General features: G+C 41.0%; 1 protein-coding gene across 13 annotated transcripts; it reads left to right on the forward strand.

Annotated features, from left to right (window-relative positions):
• Window positions 1–133: 133 nt before the first annotated feature.
• Window positions 134–24887, forward strand: KLHL15 (kelch like family member 15). 13 transcript variants are annotated; one of them, XM_040531753.1, is made up of 6 exons: window positions 266–465; window positions 1234–1317; window positions 2348–2444; window positions 10474–10546; window positions 12351–13062; window positions 21181–24887. In XM_040531753.1, the coding sequence occupies exons 5-6, from the start codon at window positions 12358–12360 to the stop codon at window positions 22288–22290; spliced, it is 1815 nt and encodes a 604-aa protein (XP_040387687.1). In that variant the 5' UTR covers window positions 266–465; window positions 1234–1317; window positions 2348–2444; window positions 10474–10546; window positions 12351–12357; the 3' UTR covers window positions 22291–24887. The 13 variants fall into 13 exon arrangements, with proteins under 13 accessions (XP_040387646.1, XP_040387639.1, XP_040387621.1 ...); XM_040531732.1 differs by lacking the exon at window positions 1234–1317 and having other exon boundaries at window positions 264–426; XM_040531661.1 differs by lacking the exon at window positions 10474–10546 and having other exon boundaries at window positions 267–465.
• The last annotated feature ends 1403 nt before the right edge of the window (window positions 24888–26290 follow it).

The raw sequence follows: 26290 nt of genomic DNA on the forward strand, positions 1-26290 counted from the left end.
CTCCTCAACCCAGCGGGCAGAACCCGGCGCGGGGCCGCCCCGCAGTGGCCGCAGCGGGGCGCCCGGCGGCACCGCCGCGGCGAGGGGGTGGCTCAGGCGCGGCGCGGGGCAGCCCCGGGAAGGCCCCCGCCGCCCTGCCGCCGGGTGATGCAACCCGGCCCCGCGTGCGGCAGCGCCGCCGGGGCGCCGAGGGCTTCGCGCATGCGCGGGGCGGGAGCGGCGCGCGTGCGCCTGGCTCCCGCCTCCGGGTAACGGTCGCGGGCTGAGGGAAAGGGGGGAGGGGAGGGGCGGCGCGTGGGGCGCTGAGGTAGCGGCCGCCTTAACGGCTGCTCTAACGGCCGCCGCGGGGATCGGGCGTCGCCGTGGCCGGGGGGGGGTGAAGACGTCAACGTCTGTCACTGCGCGTCTAGCGGCTTGGACATGGAGGTGTGTTGGGGGCGGTGAGGGGCGCGATGTAAAAGGCAGGTGGGTTACCTCCCCCGCGTGAGAGCCACGCGTGCCCGCGTGCGCTGCAAGTGAGCGCACCCAGTTCGACGGCTGATCAGCTCAGCGGCTTTAACGGCAAAATGTCGCTGTGCATATGCTGGTAATCTCCGCTGGCCATCAGCCTAATGCGATTTTGAATGTCAGCCTTTCCCTTGTTACTGGCTTCTGGAGGCTGAGCGCTGTAGAGAACTGATATAAGGCCCTGCTCCAAGACGTGAGCTTTTTTTACACCAAACAGCCCAAAACCCCCACCAAATGCGTGCTGTGTTCATCAACGTAACGTGTTAAAACGTGTTTACAAAATAAACGTGTTAAAAAGGGAATAAAATCCCTGATCAATGCTGACAGCCATTTTAGAGACTTAACAGAGACTAAATGCCAAATTCACAACCCTCCCTCGTGGGGAATTGAATTGACTTCTTCTCCATGGGAACTTCTTAAAGGCCTAGGGCATATTGCTACTGTAATAGGATTTCTTCAATGATCAGAGCAACTGGTTTCACAATAAGTAACCGCTGTCAAATGCATCCACATTCATCAACAGCGGTTTTGCTTACTGGAAAATGTGGAGGTTCCCAGATTTTGTCTGGCTAAGTGCTTGGGTGAAAACAATAGGTCTCGGGCACACAGCACACATGTGATTGAAACGCGATGATGGAAATCTGTACAAAACTGGTATGCCTGGTTTAACAACGCGCGTAACCTCCAACTTTCACAAATACTATTTCCATACTTTCCTGATACAAGATCCAGGAGTGACTTCTGCTCTATATACCAATAGCAAATACATTGCCAGCAGTCTTGTTTTGAAGAAAAGAATACAAGAATGTGGTAAGAAACTGTACAGTAATGATGTTGCCAGTGACAAAATGTATTATGTCTTGCAACCCAGTAATTCTGCACAAAAATAAAACACATTTTCATTTCTAGTCTTTCATCAGGCCACATGATGTTTTACATAAGAATTGTAAATATCTTGCTTTTGGGAAAAACAATATATGCTTATGACAGATATACAAATTATAGTGAGAACATGATGTAGTACTTGAATGTAGTTGCCTCAACATCAGGCATGAAAATGAGCTGAAAATACTAGACTCTATAGTTACTTAGCTATATACTTATGCAGTAATGCAGTGCAATATAAAATTACAGAAACAGCTTTTGTCACGTTTGCAGCAATCTTTAGAAATGATTTAATCCCTGCCAAGAATTCTGCCAGGAATCTGAAAAAATAACACAAACGGTTGCTCCTATTTTAAACAATGAAATGCTACATTTTGCATATTCTGATGTTTTATTACTAGGGTTCACTGTATTTGGGAATATGTGTAGTATGAAGAAAAATGAAAGTCTAAAGACTGCAAATGTCAAATCAAAACAAGACAAAAACGTTTCTAGGAACTGTCAAGTATATGATACACGCATGCATAAATTTAATGTCTAAATTATAGAAATGAAATAGTAAACTACATACTAATATAACTCAAAAACTTATGTCCCGAATTTTATTAATTTCAATAGTCTCACTTAAGCCAATGGTAACTACTTAATAACCGAGGTTGTACAGATACCTAAATGAGAGGAGACAACCTAAATCTCTATGTAAATTAGTATTAGTTAAGGTAGTATTGACCCTACTGGTTGCTGACTAGGGCCCAAATTTAACAGTCTTACATTTTTAGTTAGGAGATTGCAGCATTATTAACAAGTTTTGTGTTTTACACTAGAGGCAAATTCTCCGATGTGGAGGAGGAGTGTTTTTTTGTTAATACTCTCTAATACGTTAATACATGTTTTAATAATGATGAGAATAAGAATGTAAAAACTGCTGGCTTGCTTTGTTTGTTTTTTTTGCCAGGTTTGAGGTCCATTTCTATGGCAGTATATAGGAGAGACCTGAAGATCATCTTACACCTCAGCTTGCCACAAACTGCAAACAGCAAAATGACAGTCAGGTAAAACCAAAACAGCCCGGCTAGCTTTTTCTGCCTTCCCTGACCTGTGAAGGTCAAAAGTCTGATGGGGGCAGAGGGATGCGTGATGTTTCAGTTGTATGGTTTCTGCACGTGTGAAACGTATTCTGTAGTGATTCTCCTTGTCAAGCATGAGATAGGAGCGGTGTGGTATGTGCTTGATACAGCAGAAGACATATCCTGTGAACAAGGAAGAGCTGTCTTTTTGAGGCTGAGGAGGCAGGAATGGTAGCTGCTTTGGGATAGCGGGTGCATAAAGGTCAGTTGTTTCACTGTAACTGCACAAGTAACAGGTTTTGAAACAGTGACCGGGGAAATGGGGCAAATTTACTGCGTGAGTAAGCGCATGAGGTGGAACGGTATGAAGTTGGCTGAGCAGAGAGAGGTCAGGTCACCGGTATGAGGGAGTGAATGGGAGCAGGTTGTTTGTAACGTGGAGTAAGTAGGCCATGAGGGAGCAGCAGGAGGTCAGTTGAACAGAGTGGGAATAGCAGTGGGAAGTCTTTTGTGAAGCTGAGCACGGAGTAACTGGTTGATTGTGCGAAGCTGTGAAAGGTGGGATAGACCTTCAGACTGGGGGTGGCAGTTCTAGAGGAGTTGTGCTGTTGTTTTATTAATCGAGAGTGGGGTGGGGGTGGTAACGAATGGCTGAAAATTGACAGCGAAGGGGATGGGAACAGCAGTATACACGGGGAGGATGGCAGCGTGCGTGCAGCCTGTTACTTAAAGCAGAGAATGACATAGCAGGTAGCACAGGGTTTGAGGGTGGCAGGGCCAGACCAAAGGTCCGACAGTGCCCGTGTGGTGTCGTTAGATAGGCGGGAAGGTCGGGTTTTCTTTTGACCTCTTACAGTAAAGCAGGGAGGTGAAGTCTGGGCTACGGCCAAGCCCCGCGCAGTCAGTCCGCAGGGAGCCGCGCGCAGTTCGTCGCTCGGGGCTGTGCTGTGCAGACGGGGCTGGCGGCCCTGACCCGCTGGGCTTCGGTGACCTGGTTCCCACAGCGGCCGCCGGGGCTGCCCGTGACGAGCGAGGCGGCTCGGATCAGCCTGCAGCTCCCGCAGCCGGCCAGCTGCGAGGGGGAGGAGTTGCGCCAGCTCCTGCGAGGGCTCGCTGTCGCTCGGAGCGCGTTCCGGTACGACGTCCCCGCCGCGCCGCTGCCCCCGCGGTGCCCGAGGGGGCCGCTGCCAAGCCGAGGCGAGGCTGGCGGGCCGCGGGGCGAAGCCAAGCCCCGGAGCCCCCACAGGTGGATGCTCGCGGGCGAGGAGCCAAGCAGATGACGCTCCTCGGCACGGCTCTCCCGATCCCCAGCGGCCGGCGGCCGCTGCCAGCCCCCGGTAAGAGACCTGCCTCCCAGGGGCCCGCCGGGCTCCGGGCCGGCTCCGGGCGGGGTAGGCGTGCGGGGCCGGGCCGGGCCGGGCCGCGGGCGGGGGAGCGGCGGCCGCCTCGTGCCGCCCGGGGCGCGGCCCCTCCCGCGGGCTGCCGGCCGCTCGGCGGGCCCGCAGGTGGCGGCGGAAGTGACGGGCGGCGCGGGGCGCCTGCGGCGGGGGAACATGGCGCCTGCGGCCGCGCCGGGCAGCGCGGGAGGTACGCGGGGGGCGGGCGGCGGGGCCCGGCCGGGAGCGCCCCTGGCCGAGCGGAGCGGAGCGGGGAGCGGCGCGGCGGGGAGCGGCTCCCCGGCTCCCCCCGAGCGCGGACCGCGGGGAGGAGGGAGCTCAGGGTCCCCCCTTCTTCCTCCTTCTCCGCCTCTTCTCCTCCTCCCGACTTTGCCTCAGCCCTCGCCCCTCTCCCCAGCCCCGCGGCGCGTCCCGCCGCTGCCGCCGCCTCCGGCTGTATGTTACACGGAGGGCACCCTCTCCGCCGGTCCTGCGGGAGGAGCCGCGTCTTCAGCGCCGCTGCCGCCGAGAGGTAGGCGAAGCCGACAGCCTTGCCGCTGCCGTCAGCTCCGCCGAGGGCGGCCCGGGCCCCCTCGCCTCCACCGGTCTCCGGGGCCCTCCTCCTCCGCTCCGCCCGCAGAACCCGGCGGGGGTAGCGAGCTCCGTGCCTACGGCCGCCGGGGAGGGGGCGGCGGGCACGGCTGGGCCGCGGCGGGCTGCCGGGAGAGCTGGGACTCCCAGCGCGGCCTCGCGGGACCCGGCGGCCCGTCTGGACCTGCCGGCCCTCCTGCCCCGTTGGTCGGGGCCACTCAGCCGTGTGGGACGTGTCGGTAGGAGGGCTGAAGTAGGTCAGCCGAGCGCCTGCCGCAGGAAGGGCTACTTTGCGATCGGCAGCATTAGAAAATACAGTGGTTACTGGTAGCAGGAGTAGCCTACCACTCAGGATTGGTACTGAGGCTTCTACCTGTTTTGGTAAACGCATAAATGTCACTTAAAAACTTAGTCTTTTTCATTCCTTTAAATGAAGAATAGGGGAACCATAAAGCTGTTACCCGATAAAAAGGCAGAACTGCTGAGGTGTGGCATCCTGTTGACTTCTTTGTTGTGTCATATACCTGTTCCTAAGATGTAACCCAGCTCTTTCACTGCCATCACCCCAGTTCACTCTCGGATCCCCTTGGCATACCACCATGTGTCAACATCCTTTCTGTGTTTTTTCCTTCCAACACCTAGCCAATGTGTTTAATTTCTACCACATGTCCTATAAACTTTCCCACCGTCACTCATCTCCTTTCACTTTCCTTAATTATATCCTGTAGCTGGTTTGGATCTACACGTGCTGATTTGCCTTTCAGCAGGCGAAGCAGAACAGATAAGTTGAGCTCACGCTGGAGGTAGTACTGGGTCTTTTTGTTTGGGTAGCTGCCAGTTTGGTGCAGATTTGTAGAAGTTTGAGACTTCTGTCCTGACAAATGAAGTTGGCACTTGACAGTGGAGTCAAAAGCTGTGCATCTTGGACAAAGGGCACAATCTCATCATTCTTATTTTCTCAGAGGACTACTAAAAAGGCATGTCTGAGTTAGCAGTAAATTTACTGATGGTAACAAAAAAGTCAATGAGTTTTAAGAAGTAGTTAAAATATCCTAAGTTGTATTAAAATAATTTTTACTGAAGTAGTATCATACAGCTTATTACCTTTTATCGTGCTAAAACTGTATGTGCTAAAAGCCTAAACACTTTGCTGTAAACATGTAGGATTAGATTTTTTGTTATTGAGTAGGAAATACTTAATTTGATACTTCTCTGTATAAAATATACTGTGATGTTCTTAGTATCTTAACAATGAGAAAAATCACTGGTCCTAATATTTCTGACGTTTGATAAAATTAATCATTATATACATTACAAATACATAAATAATGTTGACCCTTAGGTAGGGTGGTCCTACTTCTTTGAGAGCAGTGGCAAATTCATAGTTTTCATCCCTGCCATCATGTAACTCTTACATATTAGTGTTACAAATTTTTCTTGTTAGAGACGATTCTCATTCTTACGGCTCTATTAGAAATATTTTAGACTGCGTGGTCTGACATCAGTAAATGTAGCTGGAACAGCATTGGGCTGCGCTTGTTCTTAGCTCTGGCACATGTTTTTTAGAAAGATGTAGCTGCAGTGATAATTTAGCCAAATGGTTTAAAAATCTCTCCGTGTCTGTGAGGTGCAATTACGTCATCCACTTAATGTTAATTCATGGGGCAGAAACTGAGTTTAGATTCAGTCAGGTGAGGTTAAACTGGTCAAGCAACTACAGCAGCTTAATATGTCTAGCAGTCTTAAAAAGCTTGTCAAGCATCCACTTTCATCAGACACCTTTTGATTATCGTCCTAAAGCTTGATTTAAGGGCTCATCTGGGGAGCATATTATTATTCTCTGGTTGCTAGCGTTGTAAAATGCGAAGTTTCTGACAAAATCTGTTTGTATTCATCTAAATTGAATGTATGTGATACTTAAACTCTTCAATAGTCTCTTAAAATGAAATGGTTCTATTTTTTGTGTGTGCTTATAACATTTGGATTCTTCAGTGCAGAAAGACTAAATTGGGTTGTAATGCCGTTTTTTAGGAACAGAAAGCAATATCAGTTGAGAACCTCATCCATTATGAATACATATATCTAAGAGCAGCGACACATCTGCTTTGGGTTAGAGGTTTTTCCAAAACAAAACGCTCCTAGTACTGTACGCTATAGTTGAAGCAGACTTCCCTTCCAGTGTGACGTATAAGCATGCAGAGCTGAGACGATCCACATGTCATTTAAGTATGTTTGGTTATAACTAGTTCTGATAACGCTTCTAGCATAACCGTGATGACCTCGCAGGCAACTGATGTGCTACAAAAATGCTGCTGCTGTTAAGAGCTGCTGTGGATTGCTTAGAGATAGCGACACAGGTAGAGACTGTCAGTGTCTGATGTATGCCCCTAAAATAAATGCCTCGTACAGTGGCTGGTTTTCAAGAGTACCCAAAGTGTTAGCTTCTGAAGTTCTGGCAGCGTTGTTTCTTTGGCTCTGTGACTGTTAAGCTCACAACTGGTCGCTTCTGAAGTAACTGGATGCTTTTGGAATTCTCACCTCAGGCTGGGTGAAGTCCTCAGCGTGAGCTACCAGATAATGCTGAGAGGTTTAAGAGAAGTTGTTTCCAAAATTTAGGATTATAAAGGATTTTACACATGCAGAAACTTGATATGTTTCTTTGTTTCCTGCATCTCCAATTATTCTAGCAATGGAAAGTTTTGATATCCACTCTTACTGATCCTTTTCACTTTTATATAATTCCTTCCATTGTTGTTAGTGGGGAGCTGTGAGGAAAAATTGTGGTTCAGACAAAGTTTGGTGGGTTTAGTGTCAAACCATGTAAATAGAGGCCTAATTTGGGGGATAAATTATCTATACCATATAAGCATGTTTATACACTCATTGTCTGCATTCAAAGGCCCGTTTTTCAGTGACCGGTTCGTGCAATTGTGAATGCTTTGCCTGTATGTAGTGTATTTTCACATACGTGTATAAAATCTGACTATGGAGAAATGTTGCGTTCGTGCAGGACAGTGTTAGTTTAAATAAAGTTAGTGAGAAAGAGTGCTCCTCAAAGCAGCTTTTGCTATATGCTTTGCTATATAAAGCGTACGTACTGGCTTTGAAATTTACATTTAAATGCATGCATTTGACAGATGAAAGGAATGGCATAGATGGAAGACATTTCTGTTTTTTAAGCTCTATTTTAGTACTTTATGTTACCAAAACACGGCTATATATGCCTTGTGAAATATCTTTTGTGTAACCTGGAGATAGCGTTGTATTATGTGAAAAATTGTGGTTCAGCTGTGTTCACATAGATGCTTTCTTAGAATTTCTATGAGGTAGGTGGTAGAATGAACAAGTAGTTCATATGAAGCTTGCTAGTTCTGTCTCAGCATCACAGATGAGTTATTAAGGAACAGCAGGAAAGGAAAGCAGAAATTTGCCGTTCAGATGCTGTGCTCGATCATGTCAGTGCTTTACTAGGACAATACATTTCTATCCCTAGGAAGTGCACACAAGCTTCCGTATTAAATACAGATGCTTCTTTTTAGGGCACTTTTTTCAGGAAATACTGCTTTTGGATAGATTTTGAAATCAAGAAGGGCATGAGCCACAAGTAAGTATTCCATAACTTCCTTCTCAGTAGCCTGTGCATTTAGCCTCCATTTCTTCTACTTGTGACTAAAAGCCTCAGACCCTGAGGAAAGACGGTTCTCCTTGTTTGGCAAGAAAAAGCAGTCTGGAGCAGGCTTTTCAGACATTTATTACAACTGCAGAATAAAGATGAGAAATCAGTGTTCCAAGAAAGAGCTTTTACAGTCGCAGCAGAGTAGACTCTGTAATGCATTATGTGCTGAAAGAAGAAATGTCAGGAAAAGCTAACAAGGTTGAGCGTATTTCCCTTGTTTTTTTTTCAGCAGAGAATCTTACTTCCTGTGCTGCATTACACTGATCAGCTCTACTATGCGCAGGACAATGCAGAACGTCAGCTTTAGGCTTTTTTCCCTTTACTGTTTATACATTGGAATTTTTTGTTCCATTTTTCTTGCGGATCACTGTAGGCTACATGTCTTCTGTCAAATCAAGTGTGCTATTGTGACTTGCATGGGTGGAAAAAAAATCTAATTCTGAATTTTGCATTTTTATTGAAAGTAAGAAAAAATTGTTACGTTATTGTCTTCTGGGAAATAAGCTGCAGCATTTGAATAGTGCATAGAATTACATCGAAGATTGCAAGTGTCTGCGTGGGAGGAATAGGATAGCTGTGCTTTAGAAAAATGACTTCCTTTGAGAGTATTTTGTATTGCTTTTTTAATATTTGAGCTACCATGTTGCTGTTTGCTTTTGACTTGGAATACTAGCTATAGAAATGAAGATTTTTGCTGGTTGGTCATAATATGCATTTAACTTTTACCCTTTCAGTCTCTGTTGAAGACTCTATAGAAAACTATTTTAACCCCTTGTTAAAGTATATGCACTGGCCAACACAATTTTGAGTTTTAAAGAAAATTGTAACTTCTGATATTGTGTATGGCTTTATACCAGAAAAAGAGTGTTTACTCCTTTTGTTTAATAGAGGGAGACAGGTAGTCTTCCCCTTGTTACTTGTAAAATTCTGAGGCTTCTTTAGATGGGGTTTTGGTGAAGTCTTATTTTTGTGTTTTCCTAAGAAATCCATTAAATGCAGTGTGATGTTTGGGAGGAAGCATTCTGAGATTGAAAATTGTAGACTTACTAAAAATAATATAAGCAGAGACGTGAAAAGAAGGATTAAGTGACTTAAAACATCACATTCTCTGAAACGTTCTGAAATAATAACTTCAGAGTGTTCACTAGCTTGTTACCATTGAGTTTTGTGGCTGACTTCTTATTTTAATACATTTTCTTTTTTTTAACCAAATAACCACCTCTAGGGAGATGTGAAAATTGGAACCTAGTAGGATTCCCTCTGTACAGTTTTTTTTTTTAATGCCTTTTGGTGATTCCTACCACCTTACTTTTTCGATAGATTTAAATTTGAATGGTAATAGTTGTTTTTTTTTTTTTAACTACTGTTTAATCACATTAAAAAAAAAAAAAAGCAGTTGCTATACAAGCACCTTGATCACAGAATCATGGGATGGCTGAAGTTGGAAGAGACCTCTGGAGAGGTTGTCTGGTCCAAGCCCCCTGCTCAAGCAGGGCCATCCACAGTCAGTTGCCTAGATCACTGTGTGATGCTGGTTTTTGGATATCGTGACTCTATTTATTCATCTAGATCATTAGAAAAACACCCCACTTGCTCCTCTCGAGTTGGTGCATTTACCTTCTGGGATTTGTCTCTGTTTATCTTCACTTGCTGACTTCTCCTTTTTGTTGCTTTGAGGGTGATGAGAGCACCCTTTTAAAGCCCTGAGTTCCTCTCATTTGCAGAGTATGTGTAATGTAATTATCTTTCTGAAATTAAGGGCAAAGGCCCCCAACATGTCTTACTGGTATTGTTCCTGTGTGGTCTTTATGTATGCAGTAATGTATGTACTGTTTTGAAGAAATCCCTCCCATGAGATTGTTGCCTTTGTGATGGGAAATCCCATTATTTTCAGATTATTATATGTTGCTTCAGTCACCTGGGGAATGTTCCTTCTCTTGAGACTTTTTTTGACCTTTTTTTTTATATTTATTCTTCCGTTATTCTGTTCATGTCTCACATTAGCAGATGTCAACTGTCCTTCTGTCCTGTCATCTCCATTCACCTTGGAGTCGAAGCTGAGGCATATGCCTCCTAAAGAAATGTAGCTAACCCAGCTTTGCTGCCTTAGAATCCTACTAACCTTTGAACCCCTTGGCCAGTTTCAAACCAAATGGAGAGGTAGTTGTATATAGAAGTTGCTCTGTATTTTATGAAAAAGGGGAGTTCATTTAAAGTAACCATTAAGTTTCATAAAGAGAAAAAAATTTAGTGTGAGCTTAGCTACTGTTAGACATCAGAGGACTGGAGGTGGAAGGGGAGGTGTTAGAAGTGCTCTAATGAAAGAAAAAAAAATGTAACATTAGTGCTTGTCTTTTATTTAATATCACAGTTCCTATTGGAAAAAAAGTTCCTGAAGCCAGGCTTTATGTTTCCTCTTCAGTTTGTTGCTTCTTTTTGAGATGGTAGGAGTTAGAAAAGTAATTCTATCCTTTCTTGCTTTTATACAAGAATTATCAACAGCTAAGAGGAAAATATTTGATGATGATTTACCTTTCTGGTAGGGATGTGCTTTATTCAGGAACAAGGGATTCACAATAGGAAGCTCCAGAGCAGTTTGCATTTTCTCTCTTACCTTCAGTTGCATTGAAAGGAGTGTGCTATCATGGATACTGGATCACTGGAAAGTGTTTGGGTTGTCAGCTTTGTTCCCTTGTTGCTGCTCTTACTTTGAGGAATTTGAATTTTGTTTTAAGGCCCTAATTTGCCTGAATTGCTCCTGGCCTTAACTCTATTCTGTGATTGTCAGCAGGCTTCAACGGTATGGGAGTGGTGCCAATTCCACAAGGCGCGGCTACAAACACCCACACACCACTGTAGTTTTGTGTAGACAAAGAAAATCTCAGGTTTTGTTTTCCAGAATGGGTGTGGATGAGTTAAGGAGAGGAGGTGATTATCTGTTCATGGAGACTCATAAAATACATTGCCAACAGAATGGCAGCAGTCAGGATGTGGTGCTTAGGGTGCAACGTGGTAACTGCTCTCTGAAGTTGTGGAACCTCGGCCAACCTGGTCGCTCTCTGGTTATGTTTTTCCCCGTGGTTTATTTTCTGCCAGGCTTAAGAGCTGAATGGGTTTTCCAGAGCAGTCCGATGAGCAGCAGAAACGGCACAAAGTAGGCAGCAGAAGCTTGGACTCCAGGATGAGGACAGGGGGAGAATGGGGTGCACCGTTGCCCTGTGAATAGTGATAAACAGTTAGGTTGGTTCAAGCTGTTTAATGGAACTGCACCCTAGCTAGCCCCCAGGAAGGTGAGCAAGATTTTGACAAATTCTTGGATTTTGAGTACTTTTTTTATACTGCTTTTTACTGATTATTGATCTTCCTTAACTTTTACAGGGCAAGATGGTGCTGGTCTTTATTTTCTTTTTGACTTAATTGTGGTTGACCCTAGCTTGCACAGAAGTAGTGCTTAAAAAGCGGTTAAGCTTCACTAAGCCCAGTAGATAAAATACAGTAGATAGAATATTATTTATTGTGACCTAATCCTGTCAGTGCTTCCTGTGGCCTTTAGTATTTTGTAGTTTATAAATCTCATTATGTAAATAATTCTGAGAATAAGAAACAAGAGGGAAAGTTGGACTATATCTTTATGGGAGAAACGAGACGCAAAAAACTTAAATAGTATATTCGAATCGCAAAATGTTTGATTTCCTAGAAATAACTTTTGAGTAAATTGATGTACATTTTTTAAGGAGGGTAATTTTTTATTTTTTTTTATTGTTACACCTCGTACAGTTCTTCTACAGCTTGGTTCTGAAGTTAAGGAAGTTCCACTTCCTTTCTGAAACCTTTGATATTCAGGAGTCGGTGTTTTATTGCTCTCTTGAGATACCTCCTTTAGAAAGATTGGGGGGGAGGGGAAGGAGGGAGAACAATGGTGAGCTTTTTGGCATTGTATATTCATTATCTGACCACTAGGTAGTGTGGAGTGAGGAATTACTTCGGTATTACTGCATAGTTAAACTTGTTCATCAACCGATCTTTAAAAGGAGAATATTTGGGGGTGAAAAGTATTTGAATTTCGAGTCTTAAGTTGTTTCTTCAGTTAATTTTTCAGCTGAAGATAAAACCAAAAGGGTGGGGAAGACTTAAGTCTTAGTGAAAGCAACTTAAGTTAGGATTTATCTGGTCAGGAAGAGTTTGTGATATGTTCGTTACTAGAAATAAAAATTTATTTTTATTTTTATGTTTATTTTTTTCCCCCAGGTGATTCATGGCAGGGGACGTGGAAGGGTTTAGCTCCTCCATCCATGACACCAGTGTCTCTGCTGGATTCAGAGCACTGTATGAGGAGGGATTGCTTCTTGATGTCACACTTGTCATTGAAGACCACCAATTTCAGGCCCATAAAGCACTGCTTGCCACCCAGAGTGATTACTTCAGGATTATGTTCACAGCTGACATGCGGGAACGAGATCAGGACAAAATCCATTTGAAAGGTCTGACAGCTACAGGCTTCAGTCATGTCCTCCAGTTCATGTACTATGGAACTATTGAACTGAGTATGAACACTGTTCATGAAATCCTTCAGGCTGCCATGTATGTCCAGCTTATAGAGGTGGTAAAATTTTGCTGCTCTTTTCTCTTAGCTAAGATCTGCTTAGAAAACTGTGCAGAAATTATGAGACTTCTGGATGATTTTGGTGTAAACATCGAAGGAGTCAGGGAAAAATTGGACTCCTTTCTGCTAGAGAATTTTGTGCCGCTCATGTCCAGACCTGACTTCCTTTCATATCTGAGCTTCGAGAAGCTCATGTCTTACTTGGATAATGACCATCTGAGCAGGTTTCCAGAGATAGAGCTGTATGAAGCTGTTCAGGCCTGGCTGCGCCATGATAGAAGACGCTGGAGGCATACGGACACCATCATTCAGAACATCAGGTTTTGTTTGATGACACCATCCAGTGTTTTTGAGAAGGTTGGTGCATTTGAAAAGCAATAGACAGGATTCATCATTTAGCTAGGGCAGCATGCCATTAAATAGGTAAGATTCCCAGTCCTGTTAGGAGGAACAAAAAGATACCATTTATTTTTCTAGTATACCTGTAGAAGATAAACATCTTAAAGTATTGTCATCTGATTATTAGACAGTAGTATGTACAGTGGCTGGAGAACAGGTAGGTTTACAGTACATCTGTTTTAAGTGATTTCATATGGAAAGGATGCTTTAAAATAAGGTCACCTGTATCAAGTTTTATTTTAATCATTCTTGTTTTCTACAAGTTGCTTCTTGCTTTCCAGAGATTTTGGGACTGCATGTGTCATGTAGGGCATATGTCATGACAAATGTTACCAATATAATCAAAACATACTGACTGTGGAGTTTGTGTGTTTTAAGTACTTTTTAAAAAAATTATAATTGTTTACAAATGAAAACTGTCATCTGCTGTTAAATCTGCAGGGTGTTTTTGTTGTTATTGTATCTTCAGTACTCGTGCTGTTACACAGCAGTTGGAAGTAAGTCCTGATCCCTCAAAGATACACGTACATTTGATTTTATACAAGGCAAATAATGCAATCAAAAGTGATTGACAGTGTGAAACATAATGACTTTGAATATCAGAGGAATCTTTGTAATAGGTGATCTAAAATTTATCTGGTGATTATGTATGTTGAGAGGTTAAGAGAACTTGCTTTTTTCCACTGTTCTGTTGAAGAATAAACACAAAATGTTGTTCTTTAGCTCCTGAGAATCTCAGGAATATTTGTCAACAGAGAGCTAGAAAGCTCATAAGCAGCTCTCTCACAGCCTAGTAGCAGTAAAGGTATTCAAGTTAGGAGTTACTTAATTTGTGCTATTTTGTTTTAACAATGTTATTAATTTTGTGTGATCAGGTGAAGTTTAACTTGTATGTTTTTCACCACCTAATGAATTAATAGGATTTAAGGCCCTGTGTTGGGCCTTAAATGGGTTGGTTTTTTGTGTGTGAATTGAGTAGACAACTTAATACATAAAATATATTGGTGATCCTGTATTAGCCTGTGGACATGAAATAAATCTAATTACCTAGAATTGTTTCAGAACACCAATGGAATGTTTATATTGGGTTAAAACATTTCCAGCTAGTAAGAGCTGGATTCTGCAAGATACCGTGTAGTGCCTTGTTTTTTATAAAGCTTTTTTACCTTTTTATGTAATTTAAGCCTTTCAGTAGGAAAACTGGTAGGATTCACTAGGTATTCTTAAAGTCGATTTAATAGGCTAAGATTCATGTGAAAGAGGCTTCAGCTCTTTGAGTTTTTGGGATAGAAGTTCAAGTATCAAGCTGTCTCCCGTCAAATTTCTGTAAGCGCAAGTGAAAAGTGCGTGTTGATTTTTAGGATTATACTTAGGTGTAACTTCTGAAGTTGGTTTTGATATCACTGATATCTGTCCTGCATACACTGCTTTTCATGGTTTCTCTTGGCAGCTACCAAACAGATAGAACTTAAGGAGAGACGTTGTTTTCAGTGTCCCGGGTTATATACCCACATGTAAAAGCTTTATCTGTGAATGCCCTACCCATAACTGTAAGTGGCAACGGAGAGACTCCAGTGCGCTTTCTAAAGGGGGACAGTGCTATGTTCAGTACAGGGAAGCACAGCTAAATATGTGTGTTGTTCGTCACTGCAGCTAGAAATGTATTTGTCTTTTGACCTGCTAGAGAGCACTGAGTAATCCAACGTGACAAGCAACAAAGGACATCTGCAGTTGAAGCCAATGTGAAAAAAAAAAATACAAACCACTTTTTTTTTTTTCTAATAAAAGAACATGTCTGTTAACTGTTCTGTCAGTAACTTGAGGAAAACCTGCTACTGTGTGTAGAAAGGGGAAGATATTGATTACTCTGCTTTCCTGGAGATCAAAAATCAGACAAGAATTCCTCCTTCTCCTGAAGCCAGTGCATGGTAAACTGCATAAATGTACCAAATACAGTCTGAGGCTGACTCTTACGGTTCAGCAAGCTCAGTATTCACAATACACTCACTGACATGTCATATGTACTCTTATGTAACCTTCCTAACAGGCATTTCTGAGATGCCTGTCATTATGGTACATAAATAACTTACATAACGTAATTTTGCAAGTCGCAGTAAGGATACTTTTTGCCTCTTAGGCCATTCTGTTTCTTACAGCGTTTTAAAAAGAGATCTACAATCTGAGTGGTATGGCTTGTCTTTTTAAAAAGGAATTGATGAGTGACTGAGTTAATACCTCAAGACTGACATGCATTTGGGATGCACAAGAGAAGGTGTAGCCTGTTTGCTTGTTCTAAATGGTCCTGGAAAAGCTGCCCCTGAAGTAGGAATAGGTGCTTCTGTTGTTGTTTGGCTCTTAAAATAGATATATGAGGAAAATGGAAGGATAAATATAAGGATTCAGGGAAATTGTTTGAAAATAAAGGAAAGGTTCATGACTGAGAAGCACAAGTTCCACTAGACATTACATTTACCTTTATTTTAAACCTTCACATAACTCTTGTAAGTCTTGAGGAAAGTTGAGTTTTTCTCTGTTATTGTATACAACCATGTTATGCTTTCCCTTCATGTTTTGATTTTGATCTGTGTACTGCTCAGATGTAAATGTTTCAAAAATCTCTGTCCTTAAAACTTGGAAATTTTTTCAAATAACCATATTTTAGGGTGTGTTATGACTAGTCCGTACTGATTTATAAATTTTGAGTTTAAATCAGAAGCTTGCTAATCACTAGGTACATCAATTTGTACTTTAGAGCTACGATGAAAAGCACATTAATTAGTCCATCTTTGAGTATGTGCTTTTCTGTATCTAGCAAATCATTGCTTTTGAGAAGATGGCATTATAATTTTGTCATTGTGATTTCGTCTTTGATAAATGTATCTAATTTTTTTTTTCTCACCTCCATATCTAGTAAATTACATATCAATATTTTCTACATATTTCATATGCTGAGGTTTAGAATAAGCGTCTAGTGGATAAGGTTAGTGGTCCCCACTTCTCTTACATAGGTGCTGCACGTGATATTTTTCTGTCTGAAGGTTATCACTGACTTGGATAGACTTGCTAGCAGTATTTATTATGTGCTGAGCACCTCAATTCTGGCATGTAGATTTCTGGTTCTATCCTGATAGGAGAGTTCTTTGCAATTAGATTCCAGCTTCCCTGTGATTTCTCTTGCTGTTCCCTTTTTTTTTTTTTTTTTTAAACTGGGGAGACGCTCTGAGGGCATTGTTCTTGCTGTAGTCTTTTTCTCTTTTTATAGCTAGGCTGAAAAACACTACGTGATTTGTAGCACTTGCAGAATAGCCCTTCAAAGTCCTATGCAGGTACTGACCGGTTTTCACACTGGTGGTGGGCTGTAACTAAGTAATCACCCATGCTAGAGAAAGGAAAAATTAAGTACAGCAGTTTACCTAGTGTCATGTATACTGATACTTGGTTGCAAAGTAATTTTGGTTGCTGCCCTTTCAGAGACATACATGTAACTTTTTAAATTTGACTGAATTTTGACTTGGAGTAAGCGTGTCAGAAATTTAATCATGTTTGTTGACAGGCTTGTAATCGTGTTTAGAATATGGCCAGAGATAAGTAGATGTGAAAATAATATGGATTGTAGCAGGGTTGATGGATCTTTTGTTTTGAGTCAGCTTAGTCTCTAGTCAAATCTCAGTTATTTATTATTATTATTTTGCAAGTAAGGTAGAGTTAGCTCTAGAAATCTGATATATACATATTCTTTGAAAAGACATAGCATAGCTTCTGTGTTCCTGGTAGTTGAGTTTGAGCTGCTTCACTTAGACATTCAGAATTAGCAGTTTTAGAAAACTCATGTACAATTTTATGACCTTTGAAATAGTTTTCTGCTTATGTGGCTAGAAATAGTACAGTTGTATTATGAGCCATCCAAATCTTTGTGTTTTCACCAGTTCTACATAAGGAGCTATGCTAATATCTACCTCAGATAATAACATGTTAAGAATTAGTTACTGAGTTTACAAATAATAAATGTTTATTTTGGCCACTTCAGAAGTAGCCTTTCTATATTTTTTGTTAGCTTTTTACTAAAAGACCGAGTAACAAAAATACAAATAGAGCGAGAGTGGTAAATGGCTGCTGAAAAAAAAAAAAGCTATGCTCTGAAGACAATCTTTTGTTAAAGAAAACTTACCCTGCATTTCATTATCTTTCCTTCTGCTTATTAGTTTCCTTAATTGTTAAAGGGGAAAAATAAGACTGACATAGCATGGGGTATATTTGATCCTTTATAGGGCTCGCTTTTCAGACTAGACACTCTGATGTAGAGGCTTATATTTTGGGTTTATTCTTAGAATATGGTTGGAAACATTCTTTAAATTGCATGCATTGCAGTTCTGCAGGAAAATAGTCAATGATGAATAGTTGCTTTATTTCGGAGAATGAGAAGTCTTTACTGAGTGTCTCATGGATTCAAATTGAAGAAGAGAAAATGCGTTCCAGCTCCAATTTACTATGCCTGGAAGGATGATGGTAATTTTGGTAAAGCTTTGGTATTGGCTACCTGTAGGATGGCTGTGGAGGTAAATGGCTTTTAATTATTTTCTTCATCTTTTTTATGGAATGACACACTTCATTTTGTTCACGCTGTTTTCTGACTGTGTACCTAGAAGTCTGACTGTGAACCACTGTAACTAGTAGATGGTGCAATGAGATATTTCTCCTGTGGTTCTTTAGGCAGCTATGTCCCTACATTAATCCTGTGTCCTCGCAGACCCTCTAGGAAGGCTTTGTCCAGAAAACTGAAGAGTAATACTGGGAAGAATGCAAAAAAAATCACAGGAGGGAAGATTTATCACCTGGATTAAATTTAATTTTTACAGTACGACTGGTGTTGGTAAGGAAGTCTGAATCAAACTTTCTGTGAGACCCTTCAGCAAGAGAACAGAAAGTCTTTCTAAACTCTGGGATTACTGTGAAGCACTTAATATTTTTATTATCACTACAGAGCTGATGATGTACTTTTTACCATGCACGTTTGTTTTACTTCAGATTCATCACAGCGTACATTTCCATCTATCTGATGTTCTACACAGGCTTGTGAACATTCTCTTTAATTTTATATTATATGTTGGTAGTTAGGTGCATGTTCTTTCTAGATCTTCTCCATTTGAACTTAACAGAAAAATATGGTCTGTTATTAAGCACTTAGATATTTTTTGGACAACTACTTTTTCTACTTACAGGTAATGGCAGAAGCCTACTCCTGAACACTGAGGGATTTCCTTCAGCATATTTTGGGTATCAGACAGCAGTTCTCACAAAAGGCTTGTTGTGGGCCATGCTTTTAATTTACCGAAACTAAAGCATATACAACTTTCTGTTGTATTTTAACCACTAAACACATAAATTTTAATGCTTGCTTCCCTTTTTTGATTATACACTCAAGTAACTAAAAGTATTATAAAATTATTCAAAAGTGTAGGTGTATGGGAAGTTTTCTTTACTGTGATCTGGATAGGACTTTCAAGTAATTCTGGAATATCTCACACAGATGAGATGAACACAGGTGAATGTGAAAGTGGGCAAACTGTTCTACAGTTGCCTTGCCTTTGTTCATATCAAGGAAGCGTGAACAGTCTCTGCTTGTTCCTGTGGACACATACCAGCATTCATCTTAGACCATCATTTGAGCCTCAGGAGAAGTATTGTTCCTGTATGGCAGAGGTGGTGCTGGTGAAAGGTGGAAGGCTAGCAACACTGATGTTTTTCCCCAACAGCAAAGTCTAGGAAGCCTCCAAGTACCTTTTCTTACTGGAGTACAGATAAACAGCGTATCACCCTGTTTTTTGTTTCTGAATATTGTAAGAATTCCCTTACATATTTTCATCTGTTTAAGATTGTGTGTGTAGCTAATCAGACATAGGTCAGTCTGAGAGGGTTGTTTGTAACTGATGGTTACATTTGCTTCTTGATGTCTTTCTTACTGGTTTAAGGTAAGAGATTGAAGCTTTGCTTTGATGTTAGTGCCCTTGTCGAGAAAAGTAGTGGTAAACTACTAATCAATGGGCTCCTTGGCCTTGAGAGGCTGTCTCTGAAATAAGATAGATCCGTCATTTCTTTTCGTGTACTCTCATGGTGTGAGGTTTAGGCTGTCTAAATAAAGGAGTAGAGTGATGAGGATATATGAAGCTTATGCCAGTTTCCAGCTGGCATTTTCATTTCTAGGTCTAAAGACAGTTGTAAAGACAGACTGATGAGGAAAGAAACAACACCTCCCATCTCAGCCAGCTTTTGATGGCATGCTTGTTTTATGCATGCTGATCTTCCATAATCTTCTAAGAAAACTTCAGATGCATATAGGTAGAACAAAAATCGTCTGTCTTTTTGGTTAATTCCAGAAATGATAGCTTCAGTTTGGGTGCAAACAGTGTGAAATTGTAGTGCTGTATTAGAATTTGAAAGTAACTTTTGAGGATACCCACCTTAATTGTCATTTTTGTTTTACTTATTTTTATTTAACTTACTGTTTATTTTATTTTGTTTGAATCTTTAAGTCTTTCTATGTTTTACCTGTGGTGGGATGTGGCTTGAAAGGATTTTTTTGAAATGTGTATCTGATAGCAGAACGCCATGGTTACTATACAAGGAAGAGAAGCGATTAACAGAAAGCTAACATAATTTGTGTAGTCCTTGTTTAAGGAGCTATTTTATTCACAAGGTATAAACAATATTTGTTTCAAAACTGCTTTTCATATATGTGAAAACTCATTCACACCATAACCACTTACATAAGTGGTGGTCTGGGCTTTTGTCCCCTGGGAAAGAGAATAGGAGGAAGTGGGGGAACAGATGTTGAAATACAGTAGTTTCTGATGTTATTGTGTGGCTACCTTGAAATTTTGGAGTTACCTGACACTTTTTCAGAGCATTGCTCCTCTTTTTGGAGCTGGTAGGAACTAAAGGTGTTGAGAATGTTTGAAAGCAATCCATTTTATTTGTGGAAGATACTGAGAGTTAGGATCAAATCTGATAGAGGATTTGTGGATTAGGCAACATTTGGGAGTGTTGTTGTTTTTTTGTTTGTTTTTAAATTTGTTTTAGAGGTGTAATTCAGAATGTTGCACAGACAGAGTGAAGCCTCTTTGAAGAGAGTCACATGGTGACTGAGCGCTTCTTGGAGTTACATAAATGAAAATGTTCAAATCAGATATGTTTTGGAATCATCTCCAGACCAGTTTCAGGAACTTGAATTAGCTTCGATACTAGGTAGAGTCCAGGGAAGGTAAATTACAATCATTCTTTCAAAAAAACTGAGCAGAGAGAGCTCTTTTCAAATTGAGAGATGGCAGCGGGAAGGGGCGCTTCATGACTACGCATTGATAGAAAAGTTGTAACGCTCACCGGGGAAGTGGAAGTTCAAACCTACGTCCGCAATTTACCAATAAAATGCGCGAGCAAAGGAATATTTGTTTATATGTTTTCCTCTTGTGTTGAAGGTGTGTGCTAACCTGTGGAGATGCACAGAGGGGGAACCATAAGGTAACCATGATGGAAAAGTGGTTAGCGTGATCACATGCTCTGAAGGAAGGGGTTTGTGTACCTTTCCTTTCTACCACGATTAAATGGCCCTGTGAGCAGAGCCTAGTGTTTGGGAATACCTGCTTGGGCTCTGTTGTGAGAATTCATCGGAAATTAGTCTAGAGTAGGCACAGAATGGGTGTGTAGAATATTTTTCAAAACCAGGGCAATGGCGCGCTTTTAATTTTGGCACTTCATTGATTAAGCAGAAGATGAACGAGCTTTTAGGGAGAAGGAATAATGATTTTTAAACTAGGGGACTTGAGTTGTGCATAATCCCTGCTTAAATTTTGCATGCGAGTATTCCACTGAAAATGTTAGCCACTGCTGTTAATTTCTAAATTGCCTTCTGGATTTTGGATAACAGTGCATTAGCTTAACCTTCCGTACACAAATGCAATTGCTGTCAAGAATACCCGAATGAAACTAAGTAAAATAATCTTTTAATGGCACCTAGTCATTTAGATTTTCTGGATTGTTTCTCTTGGTCAGAATTTTAATATCTTTTAAATGTATTCATAGGTAAAAACATCAGAGTTTTATCGATACTCCCGGCAGCTGCGACATGAGGTTGACCAAGCCATGAATTACTTTCATAGCGTTCACCAACAGCCTTTGATGGAAATGAAATCGAACAAAATTCGTTCTGCCAAACCCCAGACTGCTGTATTTAGAGGAATGATAGGACACAGTATGGTAAACAGTAAAATTCTTCTCTTGCACAAACCAAGGGTCTGGTGGGAACTCGAGGGTCCTCAAGTACCTTTACGACCAGACTGCCTTGCCATTGTGAATAACTTTGTGTTCCTATTAGGTGGGGAAGAACTGGGGCCAGACGGTGAGTTTCATGCTTCATCCAAAGTGTTTAGATATGACCCAAGACAGAACACTTGGTTACGAATGGCAGACATGTCTGTCCCACGGTCTGAGTTTGCTGTTGGAGTTATTGGGAGGTATGTTTACGCAGTGGCTGGGAGAACCAGGGACGAAACGTTTTACTCAACCGAACGGTATGATATTACTGAAGATAAATGGGAGTTTGTGGATCCCTATCCGGTCAATAAGTACGGACATGAAGGGACTGTGCTTGGTAACAAGCTGTATATCACTGGTGGAATTACATCATCTTCAACCTCTAAGCAAGTGTGTGTATTTGATCCCAGTAAAGAAGGGACAGTAGAGCAGCGAACAAGGAGAACTCAAGTGGTCACTAATTGTTGGGAGAACAAGTGCAAAATGAATTATGCGAGATGCTTTCACAAAATGATTTCTTATAATGGTAAGCTGTATGTCTTTGGTGGTGTCTGCGTGATTCTAAGGGCCTCCTTTGAATCTCAAGGGTGTCCGTCTACAGAGGTTTACGACCCAGATACTGATCAGTGGACTATACTGGCTTCTATGCCGATTGGTAGGAGTGGTCATGGTGTAGCTGTTCTGGACAAGCAGATAATGGTTCTTGGAGGCCTTTGTTACAATGGTCATTACAGTGATTCGATTCTCACCTTTGATCCAGAGGAAAACAAATGGAAAGAAGATGAATACCCAAGGATGCCATGTAAGCTGGATGGCTTACAAGTCTGCAGCTTGCACTTCCCTGAATATGTTTTGGAGCATGTTAGACGTTGCAGCTAAAAACGAATGAACAACCCAGTGAAATTTGAAAAGCTGAACTCCTTTGTCAGAAAACACAAACCAGTTGAATTCCTTCAGAGACATTAGCTTGTCTGTATGAACAACTGCTAAATGCTTCAGAGAAACGGGATGTACAGGGAGAGTACTTACCAAGTTTATTAGAAAAGTCAATAGTTGGTCTGATATTGTAAAAGCTTTGTTTTTTTTAACAAACATAATTGTAAGTAGGAGAAAGAAAAATATATTTTTGGGTGTGTTTACTTTTTTTGATAGCATTTCATGTCCATAATACATTATTTTTTTCTTCTATGGCCATGATACCACACTGCTTCTGAAATCAATTGAATTTAACAAAATATTTCTGGATGGAAGAGAAAAAAGACTTTATTCTCATTTTTTATTGAGCATCAAAGTAAAACTCATTAACTATACTAGGGTACAACCAGGTTTAAAAGAAGAAAACTAAACCATTTTTGTGTTTTATGTTGTCTTTGGATGCTTTTCCCATTAATTGCAAAGTATTCTCAAATCTGCTAGGCGTTTCTGTTTTCCCTTAAATACTTTCAAGAATAATCCTGACCCCTTTGCATGGCTTTTTTCCTGGTTTTGTATAGTAGTACCAGTGAGTCTGCCAAAACGCAATTTACACATTTTCTACAAAATTGAAAATGGAACTTTTTTTTATTCAAAACACTACTTCTGTGCTGCTTTCTGTTGTCTGCATTGTGTTTGTTGGTGAGTAAGGTATTTACACACACATGCATACACTGTAAAAAAAAAAAAAAAAAAAAAAACAAAAAAAACCACCATCTTTTCATGTGCAGCTATAATATATTTTAACTAGTGCACAGAGTCAGCCATATCTGTTGAATTTAAGGTATAGTATTTTCCATTCATGAACTACATAATTCAGAGTTCTTAAGTAACTGGAGGCCTCATCTGTTCTCTTCAAATTCTCATTAGCATATACTATTGATTCAGTAACTTCAAAATCTTTACATTGATTCTACGTAATGAACTGTTAATAATTTGTTATTTTATAAATTATTTTTTAAAAGTAAACATATCTTACCTGAGTTTCTTTTATGTTTGAATGTGCTGCCCAGTCATCATTTTTATGAAAATGGAAACTGTAAGTAAGCAAATGCTCATCAGCACGGCTTTGACCCACGGTTATTTTTGGAACTGGATGTACTATAGTTTATTCTCAGCAGTGACTTCGCTTGTACTCATATTGGAGTGGTATAATCTTTTATTATTAATGATTTTTTAATTATCAGCTGCGGTGAACTACTGTGTTTTAAAAATGTGGAGCCTCGGTGGTTGGATGGTTGGTACCATTTATGTTTCTTTTACAAAAAAACAACAAAACAACCTTCAAACCTATAGCTACTGACCTCAGAGTGCCTGAACTGAGTGAGATGTGTGGTCCAAGTGGGCTTTTAAAAACTCATTGTGTTAACTTGCAGATATTCTAACACTGCATTGGTAAGAATTATCTGCCAAGGCATAAATAATAATGAGTAATTTAATCCTCATTTTCTTTAATTATATGAAAGTAGTCACTTCTAGAATCTGAATGAGAAATGTGTGGAAGTCAGAGGCTTAGTTCAGACATCTAGGGGCAAAATGCTGAAACGTGCACCTGCATATTTTGTAAAATCTTATGCTACTGTGTTTTTTCTTTAAGCAAGAGACTCTACTTCATATGCAGCAATGCAAGTCCACTTTATTCAGCATCTTCCAGTCAGAAATCACTGTAGAAAAGGAATGTACTGTACTCAGGGAGTTCAAAAGAATGCACTTACAGAGGGACCAAAATCGCACAAAATGTCCTGTGTTAAAAACAACACCTACTTGCCTAAACTAAATTTGAAATCATCAATAGAAGTTAAAGCAATGTGTAAAACTCCTCATCCATATATTTAGCGATATCATTGTAGCAATTATGTTGGTTTCAGGTTTGAGGATCTGGAGCTACGTGACAAGTCAGCAGGATCTTTTCCATAACAATGATTTATTGATAGAGTATTTCCTTTCCATAAGTTTTAACAGAGAGAATGTATGCCATCATAGCTGTGGTGATAAGTTGTCTGTGCCAGTAGTGACTGGACCAAATATTGATATTCAGCCTTCTGATGCAGACTGAGGTTTGCAGTTATATTTAATTCTTTACTGGGTAAGAAATATAGTTTAATTAATAGCTTAACTTAAAGCCAACTTGGTTTACACTAAAACCTCAGTTTCACTGTGAGACGTCTGCGTACATCGCCCTGCGTGGGTGCAGAGATACCTGATTCCAGGAGGTGCTGGCTGTGTGCAAGTTCTGCTGTACCTATCTCATAGGATGTTAGGGCACAAGAAAAAAAATACTTGTTTCTTTTCTTTCTTTTTTTTGTTACTGTTCATATTCTTTTTGCTACCAGCTCGTTTCTTAAGTGTATGGGGCAGCAAAAACCTAATCCTGCTCAAGTAAGCTTTAATGGGCATTATGGGTACGGCGTACTTTACCTGTCAGTCTGGGGAATGGATGTGGTTCTGGAAACCTGGTCTTCCATGTTTCAGGTGTAGTAAATGCACATGGTTAAGACTCTATTTGGGACACCTCCATCCTTATTTTTAATCGAGTTTTCAGCTCTACATTTAAGTACCTCCTTAGTTTTGTGGGCTAAGCAACTGCCAGTGAAGTCATTGGTGAGTATCGACGCTGACATGAAAAACCAGATCATTTTTAGGCACTGTGCTTTGAAGCAGGTACAGTCTTCAGATGCCCAGTTCTGGAAGACCTTGTTCAGGATTTTAACAGTAATTATTCTATGAAGTTTCAACTTGCACTGTTGGTTTCAGCTTCCCTGAAGTTGTGTCTTTGTTGAGAAGCTGGCTGTAATCTTTGAGCATTAGGAATGACTGGAATTTGCTTGGGTTTAGAACGTGTGGGGGTATGTGAGAATGTTATGTTCATTTTGTTAACATTTCTACCATGCTTTTATTGTTTCAAACACAAAATATAAAATTAGCTTACATTCTCTTTTTCCACTGCAGTGGGAACTTTTGAGCCAGTTGTTTTTGTTACGTCCTGTCTCAGAGAGATACTTTATTGAAAGTTTCTGTTTGTATTTTCTTTTAGTATTTAGTTCCAGATCATTTAGTGTTTAAATAAAAACGAAATTAGTTTGGCTAAAAAGAATTGCTTGTTACTATCAAATTTTAAGCGTTATGAGTAGGTTAAGATAAGGAGGGTTTTAAGACCATCTAAATGCCTCCCTTTCATCAAGGGAAAGGTAAGTTACTATGTTTGATTTGTAAGTTTGGGAGGTTCTTCTATTTCCACCCCACCCTTAAAAGAACACCGGCAAATCTGATCTTACCTACATACTTAAAACTTAATGTATCACCTCCTTTTAAATAGCAAGTGTACTTGCCTTTTATTTAAAAGGTGGACATAGTGAGTTACAGTCTAGTTGATTCACATTTATACCAAAATGTATCAGCTTCTTGTCTTAATGTAGCACCTAGCTCCAGGAAGGAGGTTTGTTTCCAAATGAGCCAGAATAGACAAAATGTGTAGTGCTTCTGTAAGTTGGTTAAACACTGCCAGTTGCCATTCAGCGTCCTGCTATATCTGTTTTTATGGGACAGAACTCTTTTCAAAGTACCACATAAGGAAGAAATAGCTCATTTTTCCCCACAAAGTGTTGGCAGTAGTTTCATAGTGGGAGGTATGAGGTGGGGAAAAAATCCTTTAGAAATTCTTTCCTCATTGATTCAACCGGAGGAAGGCAGTACTTGATTTTACAAAGGGTCAATGCTATTTCAGAAAGCAGCGCTAGCAAGAAGGGCCAGCAGCAGCATATCAGGTACCTGACAACCTGCTTTTGTGTTTCCTTCTTTGGAAACATGTGGATGCCCTACTTTCTGCAGTATGACGGCAGTCCTGCTGTACCTAGTTCTAAGGGGTTGTGACTCTAATATTGCTGCTCTCTGACGCTTGCAGCCATTT

The sequence above is a fragment of the Cygnus olor genome, chromosome 1 (assembly GCF_009769625.2).
Source record: "Cygnus olor isolate bCygOlo1 chromosome 1, bCygOlo1.pri.v2, whole genome shotgun sequence".
In the NCBI taxonomy this organism is placed as follows: Eukaryota; Metazoa; Chordata; class Aves; order Anseriformes; family Anatidae; genus Cygnus; species Cygnus olor.

Coding starts and splice junctions, on each gene's coding strand:
- KLHL15 (XM_040531712.1), top strand. CDS start 12,358: ATGGCAGGGGACGTGGAAGGGTTTAGCTCCTCCATCCATGACACCAGT. Junction 13,063..21,180: donor CATCCAGTGTTTTTGAGAAG/GTTGGTGCATTT, acceptor ATGTATTCATAG/GTAAAAACATCAGAGTTTTA.